General features: G+C 44.0%; 1 protein-coding gene across 1 annotated transcript; it reads left to right on the top strand.

Moving 5' to 3' along the window:
* The first annotated feature begins 5,512 nt into the window (after positions 1 to 5,512).
* On the top strand, positions 5,513 to 15,834 carry Dnpep (aspartyl aminopeptidase). The gene is made up of 15 exons (XM_026390340.2): positions 5,513 to 5,594; positions 6,186 to 6,279; positions 6,363 to 6,451; positions 6,562 to 6,675; positions 6,926 to 7,051; positions 7,262 to 7,392; positions 7,671 to 7,746; positions 7,864 to 7,971; positions 8,656 to 8,733; positions 9,648 to 9,731; positions 10,739 to 10,899; positions 11,240 to 11,279; positions 11,384 to 11,485; positions 15,184 to 15,351; positions 15,687 to 15,834. Exons 2-15 carry the CDS (start codon positions 6,192 to 6,194, stop codon positions 15,735 to 15,737), a joined length of 1,416 nt encoding a protein of 471 aa, XP_026246125.2. The 5' UTR covers positions 5,513 to 5,594; positions 6,186 to 6,191; the 3' UTR covers positions 15,738 to 15,834.
* The last annotated feature ends 5,685 nt before the right edge of the window (positions 15,835 to 21,519 follow it).

The following is a 21,519-nucleotide window of genomic DNA, read 5'->3' as shown; positions in this document are numbered from 1 at the left end:
AAAGCTTACTAACTCAATCAGGGTATAGAAGACAACAAAATCATGGTCATGGAAAGTGTTTAAAGACCATCTTTCCACCTGTTACTTTCTAAATGTATTTTTTTTTTTTGTACCTGGGATTGAACTCAAGGGCACTCCATCACCGAGTCACATCCCCAGTACTATTTGAATTTTATCTAGAGGCAGGGTCTCACTGAGTTGCTTAGTGCCTCACTTTTGCAGAGGCTGGCTTTGAACTCACTATCCTCCTGCCTCAGCCTTCCAAGCCACTGGGATTACAGGTGTGTGTCACTGCGCCTGGCTTTAAATGTACTTTTAAAAACATATTTAATACATGGACATAAAAAATAACTCAAAGGTACAAAAGAATGTATATAAAAAAGTTTCTTTTCTTTTCTAGTCCCTCAGTCATCCCATTTCTCTGAGTCAGAATTTTCTTGTGAATCCTGATATATTTTAAAGGTATGAGAGTGTGTGTGTGTGTGTGTGTGTGTGTGTATGTGTGTGTGTGTGTGTTTAAGCATACAAACAGCTGCATATCATAACTGCTGTCCTATACATTGCATTTTCACTCTTATACATGTTTTTTTTTTCCTACTGGTACTTACAGAGGTGTTTGAAAAGCACTTTTTATTTTATTTTATTTATTTATTTATTTATTTATTTATATTAGCTACACATGACATTACAATGATCTTGGCAATTCATACATCTGAATCAATTGGGGTATAATTTCTCATTTTTCTGATTGTACAGATTGCAAAATCACATTGGTCATACAGTGAAAAGCACTTTTTAAATAGAAGTTTTAAAATCTCCCTCCTAGGACATAATTGGTTGGAAATGATTATTTCTGCTTGAGTCACTTACCTCAAGGCATCCTGGGATTTGTAGTTCTCCATCAGTTAAGTACTATATGGAAAACAGGTCCAGAGCAAAATCCTGTGTTCAAAACTAAAGTGTCCCTCCAGCAACACTGAAGAAAGACAAATTATACCATGTTGTGCAAGTTTCTATCATACCTAGAAGAAGATTTTTTATTCATTGAAACAAACAACATATCTACTTCCTGTGAGATACACAGGAAATCAAGAAATTGGCATCAGGGGCTCGGGATGTGGCTCAAGCGGTAGCGCGCTCGCCTGGCATGCGTGCGGCCCGGGTTCGATCCTCAGCACCACATACCAACAAAGATGTTGTGTCCGCCGAGAACTAAAAAATAAATATTAAAAAAAAATTAAAAAAAAAAAAAAAGAAATTGGCATCAGGAAATCAAGATAATCTGATTCAGTCTGATTTAGCCCCTCACTGGACCCATTTTAGCAGATGGGGGCAGTATATATATATATGATCATTTATATAACTTTTTTTTAATACATTCTTTTGTACCTTTGAGTTATTTTTTATGTCCATGTATTAAATGTTTTTAAAAGTACATTTAAAAAGTAACAATTGGAAAAATGGTCTTTAAGCACTTTCTATGACCATGATTTTGTCTTCTTCTATACCCTGATTGAGTTAGTAAGCATTTGTTGACTAGATTTTACACACACACACACACACACACACACACACACACACTCCTCTCTTCCTTACAGCACCACTTTGGTCTTTTGAATCCCAAATCACCCTTGAAAATTATGTGACAAATTACTACTTAGAAAGCTTCTCTCATAAACCAGTGTATCAGAAAGGACATATATATCATATCCACTCTCAGTGATATGCATAACCAATTGCCTTATTAACTCAGGCATTTACTCTTTAACATTTGTAAACCAAAAAGATAAATGAATAATGGTAGCATTGTAAACACCAGCTAACGTTAGTGAAGAAGATTCAATCAGAAGCCTGAGGGAAATAATGATTCTTTCAAACATCTGGGTCCTACAATAATTCTCTGATATCCCATGGCTACTCTGTACCCGATATCATTCCCTTATCCAGAGTGACTACTTGCTTTCCAACCCTGTTTCTATGCATTTACATATTAATTTATATAAAATCTGGAAATTTAGCTCCTTATGTGAATTCTACATAAATGTCCCTGCCCTATGAACATTCTGGAAATTGATTTATTGTTATTGTTATTCAACAATATATTTGGAACTTTCTTCTGTGATAATACATAAAGATTGACCTGACTTTTATTTACTGTTATGTGGTATTCTAAAACACTGTGTCTCAAACTTTAACATTCATTCAAATTATCTAGGGATCTTGTTAACATGTAGATTTTGGATGGGTCTACAGAAGCCCCGTGGTTCTGTATCTCTGAAAACCTCCCAAGTGTTATTGATGTTGTTGGACAACGGAATGTACTTTTAATAGCAAAGATATGTAGTGTGGGTGGAGTATTCTGCTGGAGCCAACTTAGATCAGTTCATGAGAACTAGGGATTGTCAAATCCCTAGGGTTTGGTGAGGCTGTTGTTTAACACAGAAATCATTAAACATTAAATTATATAGAATTGCAATTAAATAATTATATTGCAAATAGAGATGATAAAAAGTTAAAACAATCATCACTTGCCCAATTATTCAATTCCACTTATTCCTAAATCTATGCTCTTGAGGTCATTTATGTTCATTGCATGTGTATGATGAAAATCTATACAATGACATGGTTCTACACATCTCTTCCCAATTGCTGTGTTCAGTGACATCATGTTGGAAGCTTGAAATCAACATGGGGAATGTTTACACTATAGAAAATTGGGTATGAAGGCAGCATTACCCCAAGCCTCTCCAAAACATTACCAACTTTTTCATTATTGTTAATCATTTTTTTGGAGGGTGCTGGGGATTGAACCCAGGGCCTTGTGCATGCAAGGCAAGCACTTTTGCCAGCTGAACTATATCCCCAGCCCCCACTATTTTTGTTAATCTCATAAATAAAGATTAACTTGTATTTTCCTGATTAAAGTGACATTGGGTCTCTTATATGATCATGCATAGGAATATAATAGTATTTATTGCTCTTGCAAATAGGACCTTTTTTCTTTTTATGTTTTTTACTTCTTTGTCGTACAAGAAAGCAAATATTTATTTATTTATTTATTTATTTAATCTGGCCATTGCTTCTCCCAGTTCTAATAGCTTGACAGTTTATAATGTGCAGCAGTTATAGCTCATCAGTGTCTTAATTTGAATTTCAATAAGGGCACTTCTGTTATTTCCTTGCTTTTTGCTGTAGATTTCTAGCAGAAGTCCTTTGTTACTTCTCTTTCTAGTTTCTTTCTTTCTTTTTTTCTTTTTGTACCAGGTATTGAACCCAGAGGTGCCCTTATTATTTTTTTATTTTGAGAACCAGCCTTGCTGACTTGCTCAGGGCCTTACTAAGTTGCTGACGTTGTCTTTAAACTTGCAATATTCCTGCCTCAGCTTCCTGAGTTGCTGGGATTACAGACCTTTGCCACTACACCTGCCTTCTTTCTGGTTTCTTAGAGGATGTTTTAAAAATCAAGAATAGAGGTTCAATTTATCAAATGTTTATTTTTACTTTCTAAGTTATGCACTTTGGTGATGTATGACTTTCTCACATGAGCATGTACTCTTTTGTGATCAGAACATTAAAGATTCTTTTTTAGGTCTCCTTCCTTTATCCACTCATCCCTTGTTATCTGTGAGGTTTTGGATCCAGGACCCCCCGTGGAGACCCAAATCCAAGGATGCTCAGTCCCTCACATAAATGGTGTAGTATTTGCATATATACTATGCCCAATCTCCTGTATACTTTAAATTATCTCTCCATTATTTAATAAAACACAAATGTTATGTAAAGAGTTGTTAAATCATATTGTTTAAGAAGTAATGACATGGAAAAAAGGCTGTACATGTTTAGTACAGGTTAATCTTTTTTTTCCCAAGGACTGACTGAAGACACTAGTCCTGTATGGCAGCTTCTCAGAAGTCAAGAATGTTCTTTTTACCCCCTTTATCAATGTGTGATGGCACAGACCTGTAATTCTAAGCACTTGGGAGGCTGAGGCAGGAGGATTGTGATTTTGAGCCCAACCTGGGCAACATATTGAAACCATGTCTCAAAAATAATGTTTTCACATGACCCACTCAGTACAGAACATTATACAGAATGGTATTTCAATGAGTGGTTAGGGAATCCCAAGATTTTTTTTCTTTCTTCAGAATTGCAGAATGAACTCAGGACTTCATGTATTCTAAGAAAGCACTCTTCCACTTTTTAAAATGTTTGTTTTGAGACAGGGTTTCTGCTAATTTGTTCAAGCTGGCCTCACATTTTTCATCCTCCTGCCTCAGACTCCCAAGTTATGGGGATTATACACATGCAGCCACTGCATCTGGAGGGAATCATATAAATTTAACCCATCACCTGGTGTGTGTGTCTTGAAAGCCTTCCTTTAATATTTACTCATTTGAAGGGAGGGTGGAAGGACCTTTCCAACCTCTCTGCTCCCTCCTTCACTCCCACCTTAAGCATGTAAATGCCAGATTACACCATGGATCTGAGATCCCCCAGTGTTAATTGCTAGGTCCTATTTTAAACCTTGGGTCCTCCAAAGTCCTGATCTGAATCCAATAGCCAGGCAGGTTTCTAAATTGCTACACACTACTTTTGACTTGGAAATATTGGAATTGCCTCCAAGAATATAGAGAGTTTTGTGGAAATATTGAAATTGCCCCCAAGAACATAGGGAGTTTTGTTTTTGGTTTGGTTTTGTAACATTTTAAGAAGTGCAAAGAACACAGATATCAGAATTAAAACCCCAGGTCTGCCCAAATAGCCTGGTGATCTTGGGCAAGTCACTAATGTCTGTGCCCTTCCAGGACTTCTGGAAGTTGTTTCAGGCCTCTGAAATCAAACCAGTGGAGTCCAAACTCCTCCTCTGCATCAGCTACTTCAGACAGGTTACGCCTCTCTATATTTTGTTAGTTGATGTATAAAATGGGGACAGGGAAAGTCCTACGTTGATAGGGCAGTTGTGAAGACTAATCCAGATAACCCGGTAAGCTTTATCATAAAGCTAAAGTTCATCGTGAGCATGTACATTAGCCCTGTTGCTTTTGTTATCACAAGGGTGTCAGAGACAAGAGAGAATACTTTGTACTGTACCCATTCGACACGGTGAGCTGGCTGGGGCGAGTACCCCACTCACTCTCTGCCCAAGGTGGTGAGGAGAGACTGCAGGTTAGCGGCTGTCTTAACACCTCCGGGGCGCCAGAGGGCCCTAGCCTCGGCCCTAGCCTGGGCCTTAGCCTGGGCCCTCCGCGGAGCGGTGGGCGGGTCGAGGGTGCGGTCCGACAGGAGGCGGGGCGAGCGACGAGGCAGGGGCGGAGCCGGGGCGCGGCCCAGCGAGGGGCGGAGCACACAGTGCGAGCCGCGGCCCGACCCCGAGCGGCTGCTGAGACTGGGCGGGGCCGGACGAGGGGCGTGGCGGAGGCCGCGGTGGGGGCGGGGTCTGGACAAGGCCAAGAAAGGAGAGGAGCTGATAACGCGGCCTGACAGGGGGCGGGGCGGGGGCGGGGCGGGAGCGGGGGTGGAGAGGGTCCGGGTGGCCAGTGGTGTGGGCCAGTGGTGTGGGCCAGGTGAACGATCGTGACGGTGAGGCTGTGCAGGTAGGTGGCTGCCGCCCGTCGGCTTAAATTTGGATTCCAGACCCAGCCCGATGCCCACTCGGGCCTAAGGCTTGCGGGACGCTGAAATGGGGACAGGACTGACCCAAAGCGAAACCGAAACCCTGCTGCGGGTGATCGGGCCTTACTGGAGTTGGAAGGGGTGTCCTGTGACTAATTAGTTGTGGGGGGAGGTGAAATAATTTCTTGGTTCTGGGATGGAGTCATGCGCTCGGTGCAGACGGGTTCAGATTTAGGGGCTCTTCTCGGAGCTCGAGAGTTCCGCTACCGATCTGGATTTCTTGGCTGGGGATGTGGGGTGGGACTTAGGGGGCCGGGCTAAAGCTCTAACTAGCGGGCTGGCCACGCGGAGTAGCTACTGTTTGGTGGTCCTTTGGCGGGAGAACGGTGCTTTCAGCCCAGAGAGGCTTAACCCGGGATCTGGGTCTGTCAATGGGGAAAGGGGCGAAAGCAGAGGTCTGAGCCGTGGAGCAGTAGCTGATGGGGGTGGGCATGGCGCGGTGAGTCGCCGGAGCCCTTACAAAAGGTAGGAGTCCCAGACCTGGTAGGACCCTGAGCGCCCCCCTCCCCTAGGTGGCCATGAGTGGCAGGGCCCGAAAGGAGGCGGTGCAGGCCGCGGCCCGGGAGCTCCTCAAGTTCGTGAACCGGAGTCCTTCTCCTTTCCATGGTAACTGATCAAGGCAAGGGAGAATAAGGGAGGGTGTGCCCCCCACCAATTTCCATAGCTGTGAGAGGGTCCTTTTCTTACAGCTGTGGCTGAGTGCCGCAGCCGCCTCCTTCAGGCTGGCTTCCGTGAACTCAAGGAGACCGAGAGCTGGGATATCAAGCCCGAAAGCAAGGTAGTAGGGATGGGATGGAAACAGATGGGTAGATCCCTAGCTGGTTCTCAAGTCCTGTGTGCCAGCTGGCCAAACAACTCACACCCCTGTCTTTCATCCGCCTTCTCCAGTACTTCCTGACCAGGAATTCCTCTACAATCATTGCTTTTGCCGTGGGCGGCCAGTATATTCCTGGCAATGGCTTCAGCCTCATTGGGGCCCACACGGACAGTCCCTGCCTCCGGGTAAGGAGCTAAGGATGACTGGAGTGAGGGGAGGTTTTAGGGGCCTTGTGGGGACAAAAGAAAGCCAGGAGGCACAAATTGGGGGGCTTTAGCCCTTGGAGCAGAGGAGTAGGTAGAACTGTCTTGCCCTTCCTCCTCGCTTTGGACCTTCATCTGATGCTGATATTTCCTCTGTATTTCCTCTGTATTGTCTCATGTCCAAATCTTGTCATTCAGCCTTTTCTGACTTCCTACCGGTCTTCATGGTCAGGTGAAACGCCGGTCTCGCCGTAGCCAGGGGGGCTTCCAGCAGGTTGGTGTAGAGACCTATGGTGGTGGGATCTGGAGCACCTGGTTTGACCGGGACCTGACCTTGGCTGGACGTGTCATTTTCAAGGTGGGGACCAGGGTTGGGGACTGGGGAGGATCTGAGTTTCAACTCCCTGAAGATTGAATATCATGTTCCTTTAGAGTACTAGAGGAGAGGCCCCTGGGATAGAGGGGTAGGGGCAACCTGAAAGACCATTGTGGTTAGTCTGGGTGAATGAGAGTTTTGACCCACCAAAGTTGGTTGGCACCCTGGGTTGACCTGGCCTGTGGGCCACAGTGCCCCACCTCAGGTCATCTGGAGCAGCGGCTGGTGCATGTGGACCGGCCCATTCTTCGAATCCCACATCTGGCCATCCATCTGCAGCGCAACATCAACGAGAACTTTGGGCCCAACACAGAGACACACCTGTGAGACTGGAGCAGGAGACTGTTGTGGCAGGGAGGGATGGGTATGGCACCAGGTGACAGAAGGCCCTAGAGGGACCTGGGTGACCTATGCTTAATGGCCAAAGTCAAGTTCCACTGTTGGACCCCAATTAATGTTCAAGCTCTGCCATTTGGGGAGTGGGCTGAAAATCAAAGGGCAAGGGCACTTCCCCATTGGGAGATGCCCACGTTTATGGATACTCCACCCTGCCATGCTCTCTAGCCCTCTTCATGGTACCCTCTCATGCCTCTCCCCACAGAGTTCCCATTCTTGCCACTGTAGTACAAGAGGAGCTGGAGAAAGGGACTCCTGAGTCAGGGTCTGCCAGTGCTACGGTAAGAAGGCTGCCCTGCTCCTGGGGAAGGTGTGCAGAGGGAGTACCAACTGGTCCTCTGAGAAGGGGCAAAGAAGAGGAGGAGCAGACCCTTCTCTCAATATCTTCTGTTCTGCAGGATGAACGGCACCACTCGGTCCTCATGTCCCTGCTCTGTGCCCATCTAGGGCTGAGCTGTGAGGACATCTTGGAGATGGAGCTCTGCCTGGCAGACACCCAGCCTGGGGTAAGGAACAGCTGCAAGAACTTGTGGGTGGGGGGACCTCCAGGATTCCAGCCATCCCTAGTAGGTCCCCTGAAGCATTCATCCCTCCACCAACCAGCCCCTCAATTACTCTCATTTCTGTTTTCTCAATAGACACTACCCCGCTGCTTTCAGTGGTTCTCAAATAGGCAAGGTCCCCTGATCAGAGACCTGCCTACTAGGACTGTCTGTGGATTGGGGAATCTGGGAATCAAACTTTTTCATAGATTTCTGGGGATCTCTGCTGCAGGTGATCCCTGTCTTCTTTGACCCACACTGACTCTAAACCTCTAGGGGCAAGAGGCTTAGAGGTGGCCACCTGTTCTCTACCTCCCGGTTGATGACAATAGGAGATTGCTTTTGTTTGTCAGCTGGTTTTCTGTTTTTTACTTCCTTGGATTTCCCCCCGCCGCCCCTCCAACCATTTTTCCCTTTTCTTGTCCCACTGGAAGAGGTCAGGGAGTACAGCGCTTCCCTTCCAGGCAGCCCTGCCCTATCCTGCATTCTCTGCTGAGTCTGCATAGCAAGGAGAACAGTGCCCTAAGCTGGGGCCAGGGAATAGTTGCATAAGAACCTGAGGAGGCTGGCTCAGCTCAGGCCCTCGGGAGCAGAAGCCAGTGAGTCAGGGAGGAGACTTAGGTCAGGCTGCCTGTCCTGTGTGTCTAGGTCCTGGGTGGAGCCTACGATGAGTTCATCTTTGCCCCTCGGCTGGACAATCTGCACAGCTGCTTCTGTGCCCTGCAGGTGAGGAACTGGGGTATTCCAGGCACTCACACTCCAGGACAGTTGGGGGGATGATCTCGAGCTCCAACAGGTGGTAAGAGAGGGCCCTGGCCGTGCTCTCAGTCTGCTGAGGTAGACCACAGGGAGGGGCCCAAAGACTGTACCCCTGGCATCCCTACCCATGGCCCCTGTCCTTGCACTGGCCTGGAGTCAGGGGCTGAGGTAAGGGGAGGCTGAATAAATTCCTATTTAGGGTGCTGTGGTATCTTCTCCTAACTCTGTTTCTGCTGCTTTCCCTCAAGTTAATAACCCTTCCAGGCAATATCATCCGCCTCCTTCCGCTTCCCCACCATGTTCCTGGCTTGAGCCCACTTAGCCTTCTCTCCATTCCTTGGGATCTCGGTGGGGCTGTCTTTCTTACTTCTGGTCTCCTTCATTTTACCTATCTTTATTTCATCCCAGTCAGGCCTCTTTCTTTCCTCTTGCCCTCACTCCTACCTCTGCCCTCTTCAACCCTTCCTTCTCTGCCCATCCTGTGACTGGAGACCAGAGGCAGATCTGCGGACTGCATCCGCTTCTGCAGCCACCCCTCCGGACTTCAGTTTGTTAACTGAGGCCGAGCAGTTTACGTGGTTTCCATGTGCTGTGAAGCTCAAAGTCACTATGATCTTACCTCCTTCTCTCCACCTTCGACATCCTCTTCCTGCCTTTTGTGGGGGAGGGGTGGGAGCACCCTGATTTTGGTTTCTCCATCCTAGTTGGAAAGTTTGCCACCACTCCTTCTGCCAGGCCCTAAGAGAGGAGGCCAGTGGGAGTCTAACTCATTTCCCTCAGAGGGAACATGGACAACAGAGTGTGGCCCCCCAGATTCTGGTGGGCTAAGCTGGGGAAGAAGGAATGGCAAGAATGATGCACTTGTTTTCTTGCCCATCCAGGCCTTGATTGATTCCTGTGCAGCCCCTTCCTCCCTGGCCATGGAGCCCAACGTGCGCATGATCACACTCTATGATAATGAAGAGGTACGTGGAGAGCTTAAGGAAGGGCCCCTCTGTGGAGTCGTTGGCAGCCAGTTTGTGCCATACACCTATCTACCATGATCCAGGGCTATTCTGGAGACCTCAGAAATGGGGGTGGAGATGCTACCCGTGATTCTTTAGCCCTTGGTGTCCCCTAATGGCTCAGCAGATATCTGCTTCTTCCAGTGTGACCCATCTTCCACATCCCTCTGTGCCAATTGGCAAGCTCATCCCTCAACTGGGCTCATTCTGCTCAATTCATCCTTGCAGCCCAAGGAGTCAGTAAATAGTAGGTCTCTGTGCTGCATGTGTGTGTTAGGCTGCAATTGGAGATGCTGTAGTAGAACTTGACAGGGAGATAATTCTCTCCTATGTAACTGTCCAACAATGTTAGCATTTCAGGACAGATCTCTGCCATCCCACACACCTGGCTTCCATATCAGGATTCAGGGTAGCAGTTTGAACTTTTACCATCATCTCTACATTATTAGCAGGAAGGGAGGAGGGTAGAGAGGGGATGGATGTCTGTGCCCTGCAAAGTGGGCATTCATCACTGCTTATGATGAATATAGCATGGCCATATTTAGCTGCAAGGGAGGCTGGGAATGTCATCTGTAGCTAGGTAGTTAGATGCTTAGTTACAGCTTGGGTGTTCTGTTATAAAAGATAACTATGGATAGTAAGCAGTCTCTGTCATATGCATAAAGGGATGTTGATCACTGTGCTGGGGCGCCTCTGTTGAGCCCCAGATGTAAGTGGTAGGAGAGAGAGAAGTCAGTACAGAAAACCCATCAGTAAGTGCTATTTCTAGCCTATAAGTGACTGGAAACTAGTTTGGCCCCAGCCCACTATCAGGAATTCAGTAATGATCCAGGGTTGGAGACATTGCTGAGGACCCCCTTAACCCACCCAGTAACTTAAGCAGGTCCTGGGCTAATGTGGATGTTGGACTTCTCTCGCTGGCCACCTGTCTCAGGCCCATGTCCAGAGTCATGTCTCTGTGTCCCCAGGTGGGCTCAGAGAGTGCCCAGGGAGCACAGTCTCTGCTGACAGAACTGGTGCTGCGTCGGATCTCATCCTCATCCCAGCACCTGACAGCCTTCGAGGAAGCCATTCCCAAGTCCTTCATGATCAGTGCAGACATGGCCCATGCTGTGCATCCCAACTACATGTGAGTCTCCTGTACAGACAGTCTTCACACAGAGACCCAGGCTCAGCCCTGGATGTCCTGTCCCCCTCCCCTTCCCCTTCTTCATCCTCATTCTGCCTGGAGGGGCTCCAAGGGGGTCAAAGTCATTCGATGCCTAACCCAGGTGTGTTGAATAGGCTTTATTACAAACTCCTTTCCATCTATGCTAGAGGCTGCATGGTAAGCTGTGTTTAGAGTGACTCTGAGGTCCTACTGAGTGAGATAGAAAGAATGATGTGATCCCTTCTCTGCCCGAGGAAGGGTGGTGGGTGTTGACAGGCCAACTGCTGTGCGCCATCCTGGCCCTTATTGTTTCTTACAGGGACAAGCATGAGGAGAACCACCGGCCTTTATTTCACAAGGTGAGATGCTCTCTTCTTTGAGATGCAGGGCCCTGGCTGGCCCTGGGCCTCATCTCATCCTTCGGAGCATACCACCATCTCTGCTTCCTCCGGACTCTCCCCAGGGCCCTGTGATCAAGGTGAACAGCAAGCAGCGCTATTCCTCCAATGCAGTTTCAGAGGCTCTGATCCGAGAGGTGGCCAGCAATGTTGGGGTGCCCCTGCAGGTAAGGGCAGGCTCTGCCTGGGAAGGTGTGACGAAGGGAGCAGGGTAGGGACACAAATCAAGGGGCCCCCAAAGAGCAGGGCTCTTGGTACATGGCTTTTGGTGGAGGGGTATCCCAGTACATGGCAGAATGGGAGTTTTGAATACAGACCGTGCTGGCTTTGCTGTGGAGCTAGCCTTGTGAACTTAGACTGGTCTCCTAGGCTGGCTGAGTCTCAGTTCCCACATGTATAAAGTGGGGGTGATAATGATGCCTACTTTGTTAAATTTTGACGAGGCTTAAAAGTTCAGTATGCTTCTGGCACATTGTGGATTAGTCTTGCCTTTTCCCCCACAGCGTCCTCTTCCTGTGTCTCTCTTATACACCCTTACTTCCTCCCGGGGCTCGGGTAGCCTGAGACCCCAACTACTCATTTTCCCTCTTCCCTTAAATCATCCATCTAGTCCTTTTTTTCTCAGAGAGAGAGAGAGAGAGAGAGAGAGAGAGAGAGAGAGAGAGAGAGAATACATACACATATATTTCCATATATTTTTTATCTATCTGTGTGTCAGGGACCAAGCTCAGTGCAGGACAGTGACAAATATAGCAAGCAAGTTTCAGTGGAATCAGGACTAGGACCCTGGCATTCTGACTCCCAGCTCAGTGCTGCAGTGTCCCTACCCTGTCCCATGGAGAGCAGGTGATTTCATTCTCAGGAAGGCCTGTTAGAGGAAGTGATGTTCAACTACTAGGAAAAGCAGCTCTGGGTGGGTCTGGGGAAGAGCATCCCAGGCAGAGGGAACAAGTTGAAAGTCGACAGGGGACAAAAATGAGCTTGGTCTAGTAGGAGGAGAGAAAGCCAGGGGAGAGCAAGAGGAGTGGAGAGAAGCCCACCTCGGCTAGTCATGCAGGGCTTCAGGGGCTACAGAAGGGCATTTGGGTTTTATTCTAAGGCAGTGCAAAGACACTGAGAGATTTTTCTCCTGTAGCTTATGCAGAAGCAGGACATATATACTTTAGAAAATATCAATTTTTCTTTTCCTTTTATGACTATCAGAATCATGAAGTTTCATTGATTTTTTGTGATCCAGTCCACTATAATTATAATATTTGATGTTCAAATTGTCAGAAACAATAATAAGTGAATCCCCAGAGATCTATACATATTCTGCCAGTTGTTTTTCTATACATGAACAAACACACATTTTAAAAATGAAATTGTATTGGATCTATATTTGTTGCTACCTGTTTTCACTCCATTATCTCTACCTTCTCATTTCGGTAAAGTTTTGTTTCAATCAATTTGTTTCTCATCCTCAAAATATTCTTTACAACTGTTTGGTCCACCCTGGTTTCCAGTTCAAGACCAGGCATTATATATGGCTGATATGTCACTTAAATATTTTCTAATCTAGCATAGCCCCCTTATCCCCACCCCCACCCTTATAAAAAAAATAATATTGGCTTGTTGAAGAAACCAAGCCAATCACCTCATGTAATGTCTCACTTTCTGGATTTGTTTTCTTGCTTCTTCATGTTGTCATGCTTATGCTTCTAAACCCTGAATTTTCTATAAACTGGAATTTATATCTAAAGACTTGATGATATCAAGATATCATGGCCATGTCCCCTTCATATTGTACCACACACATAATATCTGGGTTCACCCTGAGCGATGCTAGGATTCACCACTGGACCGAGGGCACTCTCTAATCTTCCTGTCACATGGTGGTTTTCTTCCCCTGACTGTATAATAGTTGTATAAGCTGTGAGTTCCCCCATCAGACAGCTAATGGTTTTAACACCAATTGACAATCCTTGTCTAAATCAATAATTACATTGGAATTTACTGAAAAATCACACACACACACACACCCATACCCCCCACACACACACTCCACACACACACACACACACACACACCTTTCTTTCATCTCTGGAGTCCCTCTCCCTTATCAACTATTCGCTTATTGTGAAGTTTAATTCCTACTGAGAAGACAGGATAAATGCTCATACTTTCCCACGAATAAGCTCTTTTCAACATGAGGTGTCATCCCAATGTCACCTTCATGAATGGTGACAAGGGTTTCTTTTCCTTTTATGACTATCAGAATCATGAAGTTTCATTGATTTTTTTGTGATCCAGTCCATTATAATTATAATATTTGATGTTCAAATTGTCATAACTTTGACCAGTGGGAGCCTTTTCAATGTAACTCCTGTGCCCATCTGATATGACTCTTGAAAGTTTCCTTACTTTTTTATTTTTTAAATACCTTTATTTTTATTTATTTATTTTTATGTGGTGCTGAGGATCAAACCCAGTGCCTCACACATGCTCCACCACTGTGCTACAGCCCCAGCCCCATCCTTATTTCTTGACACAAGAAATTTTAGACTCTGAGTTTGAGGATGTAGTTCAGCAGTAGAGTGCACGCTTAGCTTACATGAAGCCCTGGGTTCAATCTCTAGCACACACACACAAAGGAAAAACAAAAAAACTAAATAATAGGCTCATCTTGTGAAGTTAGCTCTCCTGAATTAGTTGCTTTGGGTGAACAATGGTATTAGAGACTAAGGTCCGGGTGCACACCAAGAGTTCATTGTTGGATGGAGGAAAGGAGATGGTTTTTTCTTTTCTTTCCTTCTTTCTTCTCTTTCATTTTATTTTATTTTTTGATATTGAAGATTGAACCCAAAGGTGCTTTACCACTGAACTACATCTCCAGTCCATTTTTATTTTTTTTTTAATTTTGAGACAGAGTCTTGCTAGGTTGCTGAGGCTGGCTTTGAACATGCAGTCCTTCTGCCTCTGCCTCCCAAGTCCCTGGATTACAATATGCCACCGCATATGGCAAGGAGACAGTTCTTAGAGATCACTTCCATGAAAATAGCTAGAAAAATAGATGTATTTTACAAATCATGAGTTAATATTGTAATTCTTACTCAAAAATTAAAATAGCTATCACTTAGTGTATTGATTTTATAATTCTGTTCTCTCTTACACTGAAAATCTTTTTTTGGTTTATTTGTTTGAAATTTGGTCCCCCTATATTGCCCAGGCTGGTCTCAAACTCATGGGCTCAAGCAGTCATCCTGCTTTAGCCTCCTGAGTAGCTGGCACCACAGGCATGCACCTAACATACCTGGTTGAAATTATTTTCCCCCTTGTGGTAATGGGGCTGTAACCCAGGCCCTCAGGCATAGTGTGTGCTCTACCCCTGAGCTACATTGCCAGCCTTCTGAATATGTTGGTGTATCTAGCATTATATTATGATTTCCTTATGTTTTCTTCTTTAACATATATGAAGAAAATAGTTTCAGAATGGTAACAGCTTATTTTTTTAAATGCTAAAACTACTGAGTGATTTTTCTTTGTGTGTGCGGGGGTGATGGTATACATGAATGTGACAAGGATAAGTGGTTTTTAAATCCCCTGCCTGCTCTTTGGGGAATGGAATATGGGAGGTAAGATGATGGTAACTGAAGTGAGGGTGGTGGCAGTGCAAATAGAATGGGACTAACTCAGAATAGCTTGTCCTCTGGGGTCTGCCATTTAGTATTGGCTTTGTGATTTCACACTGGTAATTTTCATGCTCCAAGAGGCAGAAGTGAACCATCTCTCAAGCCCTTCCAACCTTGTAGTTCTAAGGTGGCTTCCTCCTTGGCCTTAGTGAGTATATAGTGCACATGGCTCATGAACTTCCTCCTCTCTCCAGGACTTCATGGTCCGCAATGACGTCTCCTGTGGTACCACCATTGGCCCTATCTTGGCTTCTCGGCTGGGGCTGCGGGTGCTGGACTTAGGCAGCCCCCAGCTGGCCATGCACTCCATCCGGGAGACAGCCTGCACCACAGGAGTGCTCCAGACCCTCACCCTCTTCAAGGTACTCCCACCCCCAAGGTCTCTGGGCTCCTTCCCCTTCTAATGCCTGGATTGGTTGCTGGGGCAGCAGCACTAAATGGCTGGCCTAGGTGATAGGGTCTGGTTGCCGTGGTGCTACCACATAGGGAAACAGTGTCCTCCTACTTCTCAAGGCTCGGGGACCCTGACCATTCCCTGAAGAAAACAAGAGGATGGGGAGGGGATGAGGTATGAGAAGGGACAGCTTTCAAGCACAGGTGAAGTCTCTTGCTGGGGCTAATGTTGTTAGGAGGTGAGGATGGGGTCCTCCATCTGGTCACTCACTAATTGCGAATCCCATGTTGCCTCTTGTTGTAGGGCTTCTTTGAGCTGTTCCCCTCTCTGAGCCGTAAACTCGTAGTGGATTGAAGGCTCTTGGCAAGACTTCTCTTCTACCCCTTTTACCAGAGAGAGAAAGTCTCAGCTGAGCTGAAGCTGGATTATTAAAGTGGATTTTTCACTCACACTATGCTATGTTGTGCTTATTTGGAGACTGTAGGGGTAAGGGTTGAGCTTGGCATGAACCTCTGGGACCAGAGCACAGGGTGGCTTGGGATGCAGGTAGAGGAGGCCATGGCTCCTGGGAGCTGCTAAGAGTCCTGTTTAAAACCTCTTTTCTGTATCTTAGGCACATGCCTAAAGTGGTGGGTGAAGGCCAGTGAGTCACAATTAGAAGGTCACTTCTCTTACCCCAGCCCTCCCTTCCCCTGGACTGTGGCTTCTTTCATTCCCAGGGTATTCTGAGAGCACAGCTCTGCCCTCTAGGGTCTCTGGGATTAGCATTAGGCTTCTTCTGAACTGCACTGGGCTGCCTAGGCTGTTCCCCACCCTCCCCAACCCCTTCCAGGAGCTGCAAGAAGTTCCAGGAGCCCATGTTTATCATCCTTCTCTTCTTAAGTCCCTGCTATCACATGACAGCACACTATCAGGAAAAAGGATTATCACCAAAGAAATTAAGTCAAAGTCTGTTTATAAACCAACCCCCCTGGGCTGGGGTTGAGGCTCATAGGTAGAGCGCTAGCTTACCATGCCTGAGGCACTAGATTTGATCCTCAGCACCACACAAAAATAAAATAAAGATATTTTGTCCACCTATAACTAAAAATAAATATATTTTTAAAGAAACCAACCTCCCTCTGCCTCCCAAATAATGGTACTAACTTGTGTTCTGATTTTTTTTGATACCTGTAAAAATTTTTATATAGGCCAGGCATAGTAGTACACACTTGTAATCCCAGCGGCTCAGGAGGCTGAAACAGTCTCAGCAATAAGGCCTTAAGCAATTCAGTGAGACCCTATCTCTAATAAAATATAAAAAAGGGCTAGGAATATGGCTTAGTGGAAAAGCAACACTGGGTTCAATCCCTGATACCAAAAAAAAAAAATGTTTTTTCTATATAAATATGACCACTTAAGTTTTCTAAAATAATATGGAGATATTTTCATATCGCTACATATGTGTTAGACAGTTTTTTGGTGCTATGACAAAATACCTAAGAAAAATAAAAGGAAAGATTTATGTAGGCTCATGGTTTCAAAGGTTTCAGTCTCTCCTCTGCTGGCTCCGGTATTTTTGGCCAGAGGTGAGGCGGAACACCCTGCCAGAGAAGGGCATGGCAGAGGACCTAAGGGCTGCTCATCTCATGGCAGCGCAGAAACCTAGGAAGGGTCCTGGGACAAAATACACCCTTCAAAGGCAGGTTCCCAGTGACCCACTTCCTCCAGCTGGGCCCTACCTCCTAACAGCCTAGTCAGCTGTGAACTCAGTAGATAATCCACTGACGGGTCAGAGCCCTCATGACCCAATCACTTCCAAAAGCCCGACCTCTGAACACTGCTGCATTGGAGAATGAACCTTTGGGAACATTCCAGATCCAAACCATAGTAACATGAGTTTAATTTAGCAATGGTGAAAAGAATTAAAATCCATCTAGTTTCCTCAGTAAAAGCAAAAACAAAGTGCACTATGAAACATCCTTAGGGTGTAGCTGTTGAGACATGCTAAACATGAAGAGATCATAATCACAGTGTTGAGTAGAGGTAATTGCAACACTATCCATAGAGCATGTTGGGATTTGTGCAAAACCCACTGACCCACAAAATGTATTTTGTAAATATGCAAATATGCATGTAGATATATAGGATAAACACCTGATAAAATGCGAAACAAACTGCAGCGTGATTTTCTGGGCTGGGAGTGACAAAAGGGCCTTACCCTTTTTGTAGTTATTTCTTTTTGTACAGTAGAATGTGTTCATACATTACATATGAAATAAAATTTTTATCTTAAAATCAATATCCTTATAATTGCTACTCAGTATTGCCTTGTACAGAGGTACCGTTACTCTTTCAGTCCTTAATGGACATTTTTTTTTCTCCATTTGCTTACAATTCTAAACAACACTGGGATGATTATGTTTATACATACACCATTGTGCATTTTGGTTTCTTTTTTTCCTTGGGATAAACGGGACTTAAGCAATCAAAGTTAAGCATATTTAAAACATCAGTAACTATTTCCAGTTCTCATTTTCCCTGAGAACTGGAAATCTTGGAATGAAGAATCAGCCCCAACACTTAGGCTCAGCGCCCCCAAACCAGAATTTCCCATTTACAAGGGGCCTTACACTTCTCAACGCACCTTCATATTGAGCTCACAGGGTTTTTGGATTCTCACAGGGTTTTTTTTTTAAGAGGTTAGGATTTGGCCATAGCATATTTAACCTATTTAAGGAAGTCCAAGAAGTTAGGTTGACTTGTGTAAAACAAGGTCAGAGACACCACCATGCTTGCCTTTTCCATCCCACCAGCTACTTTGAAGGACAGCTAAACACTCTCTTGGACTAGTCATATTCATTTATACTTAGTTTGGTTAGATCGGAAAACCTCAGTGAGACAGACGTGCATATTTTCCCATCATAAATTTTCTCTTTCATCCAGCAAACACTTATGGAGCCCTGGGCCCGTTCCATCCCCAGTGGAATTATCCTTAATACATAAAGATGAAACCGAATTTTTTATTTAAATAAAAATTTTTTATTTAAATGAGAAATTTTTCAATCAGCAGACAATAAAGGATTTTCTAAAGGTCAGAAGGCCTTTGACTCTGCATGTGAAGAAATTGATCTATCTTGTTCTTAAGTAAGTTAAGGACATATATCACAAGTGCTAGGACAATCACTAAAATCATTTAAAAAGAGTATATAGTTTCTGTGATGGTTTAAATGGTGTTCTACCCACCAAGGATGTTGAAATCCTAGTACGTGTCAGTGTCCGCATTATTTGGAAACAGGTTCTTTGCAAATGATTGAGTTAAGGTGGCATCATCAGAGTGGACCCTAATCCAAGTCGAATGTGTCCCTATAAAAATGGGAAATTTGGACACAGACATGCACAGAGGGCAGATATGAGGACACATGGATAATGCCATGTAAAAACAGGAGTGGAGTGATGCAGTTCAAATGAAGCAATGCTAAAGCCTGCTGGCGAACCATCACCACCAGAAGCCAGAAAATGGCAAGGGAGAGTGTGCTCACGGGTTCAAAGGGAGCCTGGCCCTCTAACATTTTGATTTTCTACTTCTAACTTCCATCACTGTGAGCCAATAAATTTTGGTTGTTTTAAGCATCCATTTTTCTAATTCTTTGTTATAGCAGCCTAAAAAACTAATACTACTTCAAATTAAGTGAGTGGAAAATGGAATAATAAAAAATAATCAGTCCATTCTGCAACCTCAAATGGTTCAGCAAAACCATATACATATATATGTGTGTGCAATATAAATAAAGTAAAATTTATTGACACAAGTTGAGAAGTACTGACTGTAGGTGGGGACATTATGGGTGTTCATTGTACTCTTTCAATTTTTTTTCTGTGGTTGAACGCTTCTGTACTAAAAGTATAAGGATAAATTTTTAAAATTCAAAGCAAAGAAGGGGAAAAATGAGAAAAAAATGGGTAGGTGAAGCAAGAGAAAGCACTTAATAAAATGATCGACTGAGACCAAAATATATCTAGTTAAACATTAAGAATAGGTAGACTAATTACTTCTCACTAAAGCTGCTATTTTAAAAAATAGGTAGGCCAAGCACAGGTGGCCCATGCCTGTAATCCCAGCAATTCTGGCTGCTGAGGTAGGAAGATTGAAAGCTCAAGGCTCGGCAACTTAACAAGACCCTGTCTCAAAATAAAAAATAAAAAGGTCTGGGGATGTAGCTCTGTGGTAGAGTGTTCCTAGATTCCATACCCAGTTAAGAAAAATAGGTGGACTAAATATTTTAGTCAAAATAAAAATGTTGTCAGACTGAATAATTATAAAAACTCTATTTGTTTATAAGAGATACCCCCAAACCAAAAAGGTTGACAAAGCATCATTATAGATTTGTTTGATCTGTTTCTGAGGTGTGGGATTGGTAAGAATATAACAAGAGTGAAAGAGGAATCAAGAGAAGGAGGCTAGCAGGGGTACTCCTGGAGTAACCAGGCCTGTAGGGACTTTGGTGGTGGCCTTCCCACACCTGGCTGTTGTCACTAGATGGAAGCGGGCCAGGAGAGCCATGCGTTGGTAGATGGGGGCCACAGCACAGTCTCCTAATCTGTTTCTGAATGTCATGAATTTCATATATGCAAACTTATAGGTTTTTTAACCTATTTTTTAAATCAACATACTACTTTGGAAATATCTCCATACTGTTGCCATGTGGAATTTTTTTTTCTCTTTTTATTACTGAATTCCCTCATGTGAATGTACCACAATTTGCTTAGTCATTCTCCAACTGATAGGACTTGAATTGTTTCTGATACCTGGATATTATGAATAAAGCACCTATAAACATTCTTATACAAGTACATTTGTGGAAAAAAAATTATTACTCTGGGATGCAAGGCTGGTTCAATATACTTCAGTATAAATGTAATTCAATAAATGTAATTCACCACATCAATAGACTTAAAGATAAGAACCATATGATCATCTCAATAGATGCAGAAAAAGCATTCGACAACATGCAGCATCCCTTTATGTTCAAAACACTAGAAAAACTAGGGATAACAGAAACTTACTTCAACATTGTAAAAGCTATTTATGCTAAGCCTCAGGCTAGCATCATTCTAAACGGAGAAAAATTGAAGGCATTCCCTCTAAAATCTGGAACAAGACAGGGATGCCCTTTCTCACTACTTCTATTCAACATATTTCTCAAAACACTGGCCAGAGCAATTAGACAGACAAAAGAAATTAAAAGCATAAAGATAGGAAAAGAAGAACTTAAATTAGCACTATGTGCGGATGACATGATTCTACACCTAGAAGACCCAAAAGGTTCTACCAAAAAACTTCTAGATCTAGAAGATGAATTCTGCAAAGTGGCAGGGTAGAAAATTAACTCGCATAAATCAAAGGCATTCCTGTATATCAGTGACAAATCCTCTGAAATGGAAATGAGGACAACCACCCCATTCACAATATCCTAAAAAAAAAAAAAAAAAAAAAAAAAAAAAAAACTTGGGAATCAACCTAACAAAAGAGGTGAAAGACTTATACAACAAAAACTACGGAACCCTAAATAGAGAAATAGAAGAAGACCTTAGAAGATAGAAAGGTATACTTGTTCATGGATAGGCAGAATTAATATCATTAAAATGGCCATTTTACCAAAAGTACTCTATAGGTTTAATGCAATGCCAATCAAAATCCCAACAGCACTCCTCGAAGAAATAGAAAAAACAATCATGAAATTCATCTGGAAAAATAAAAGACCCAGAATAGCTAAAGCAATTCTAAGCAGGAAGAGTGAAACAGGTGGTATAGTGATACCAGATTTTAAACTGTACTACAGAGCAATAGTAACAAAAACAGGATGGTACTGGTACCAAAACAAGCGGGTAGACCAATTTTACAGAATAGAGGACACAGAGACTAATCCACAAAATTACAACTATCTTATATTAGACTAAGGTGCTAAAAGCATACAATGGAGAAAGGATAGCATCTTCAACAAATGGTGCTGGGAGAACTGGAAATCCATATGCAACAAAATGAAATTGAATCCCTTTCTCTCACCATGCACAAAAGTTAACTCAAAATGGATCAAGGAGCTAGGAATCAAACCAGAGACTCTGCATCTAATAAAAGAAAAAGTTGGCCCTAATC

Source organism: Urocitellus parryii, chromosome 1 (assembly GCF_045843805.1).
Source record: "Urocitellus parryii isolate mUroPar1 chromosome 1, mUroPar1.hap1, whole genome shotgun sequence".
Lineage (NCBI taxonomy): Eukaryota > Metazoa > Chordata > Mammalia > Rodentia > Sciuridae > Urocitellus > Urocitellus parryii.
The sequence above is the reverse complement of the archived record's forward strand: the minus strand, read 5'-3'. Positions and strand labels throughout refer to the sequence as shown.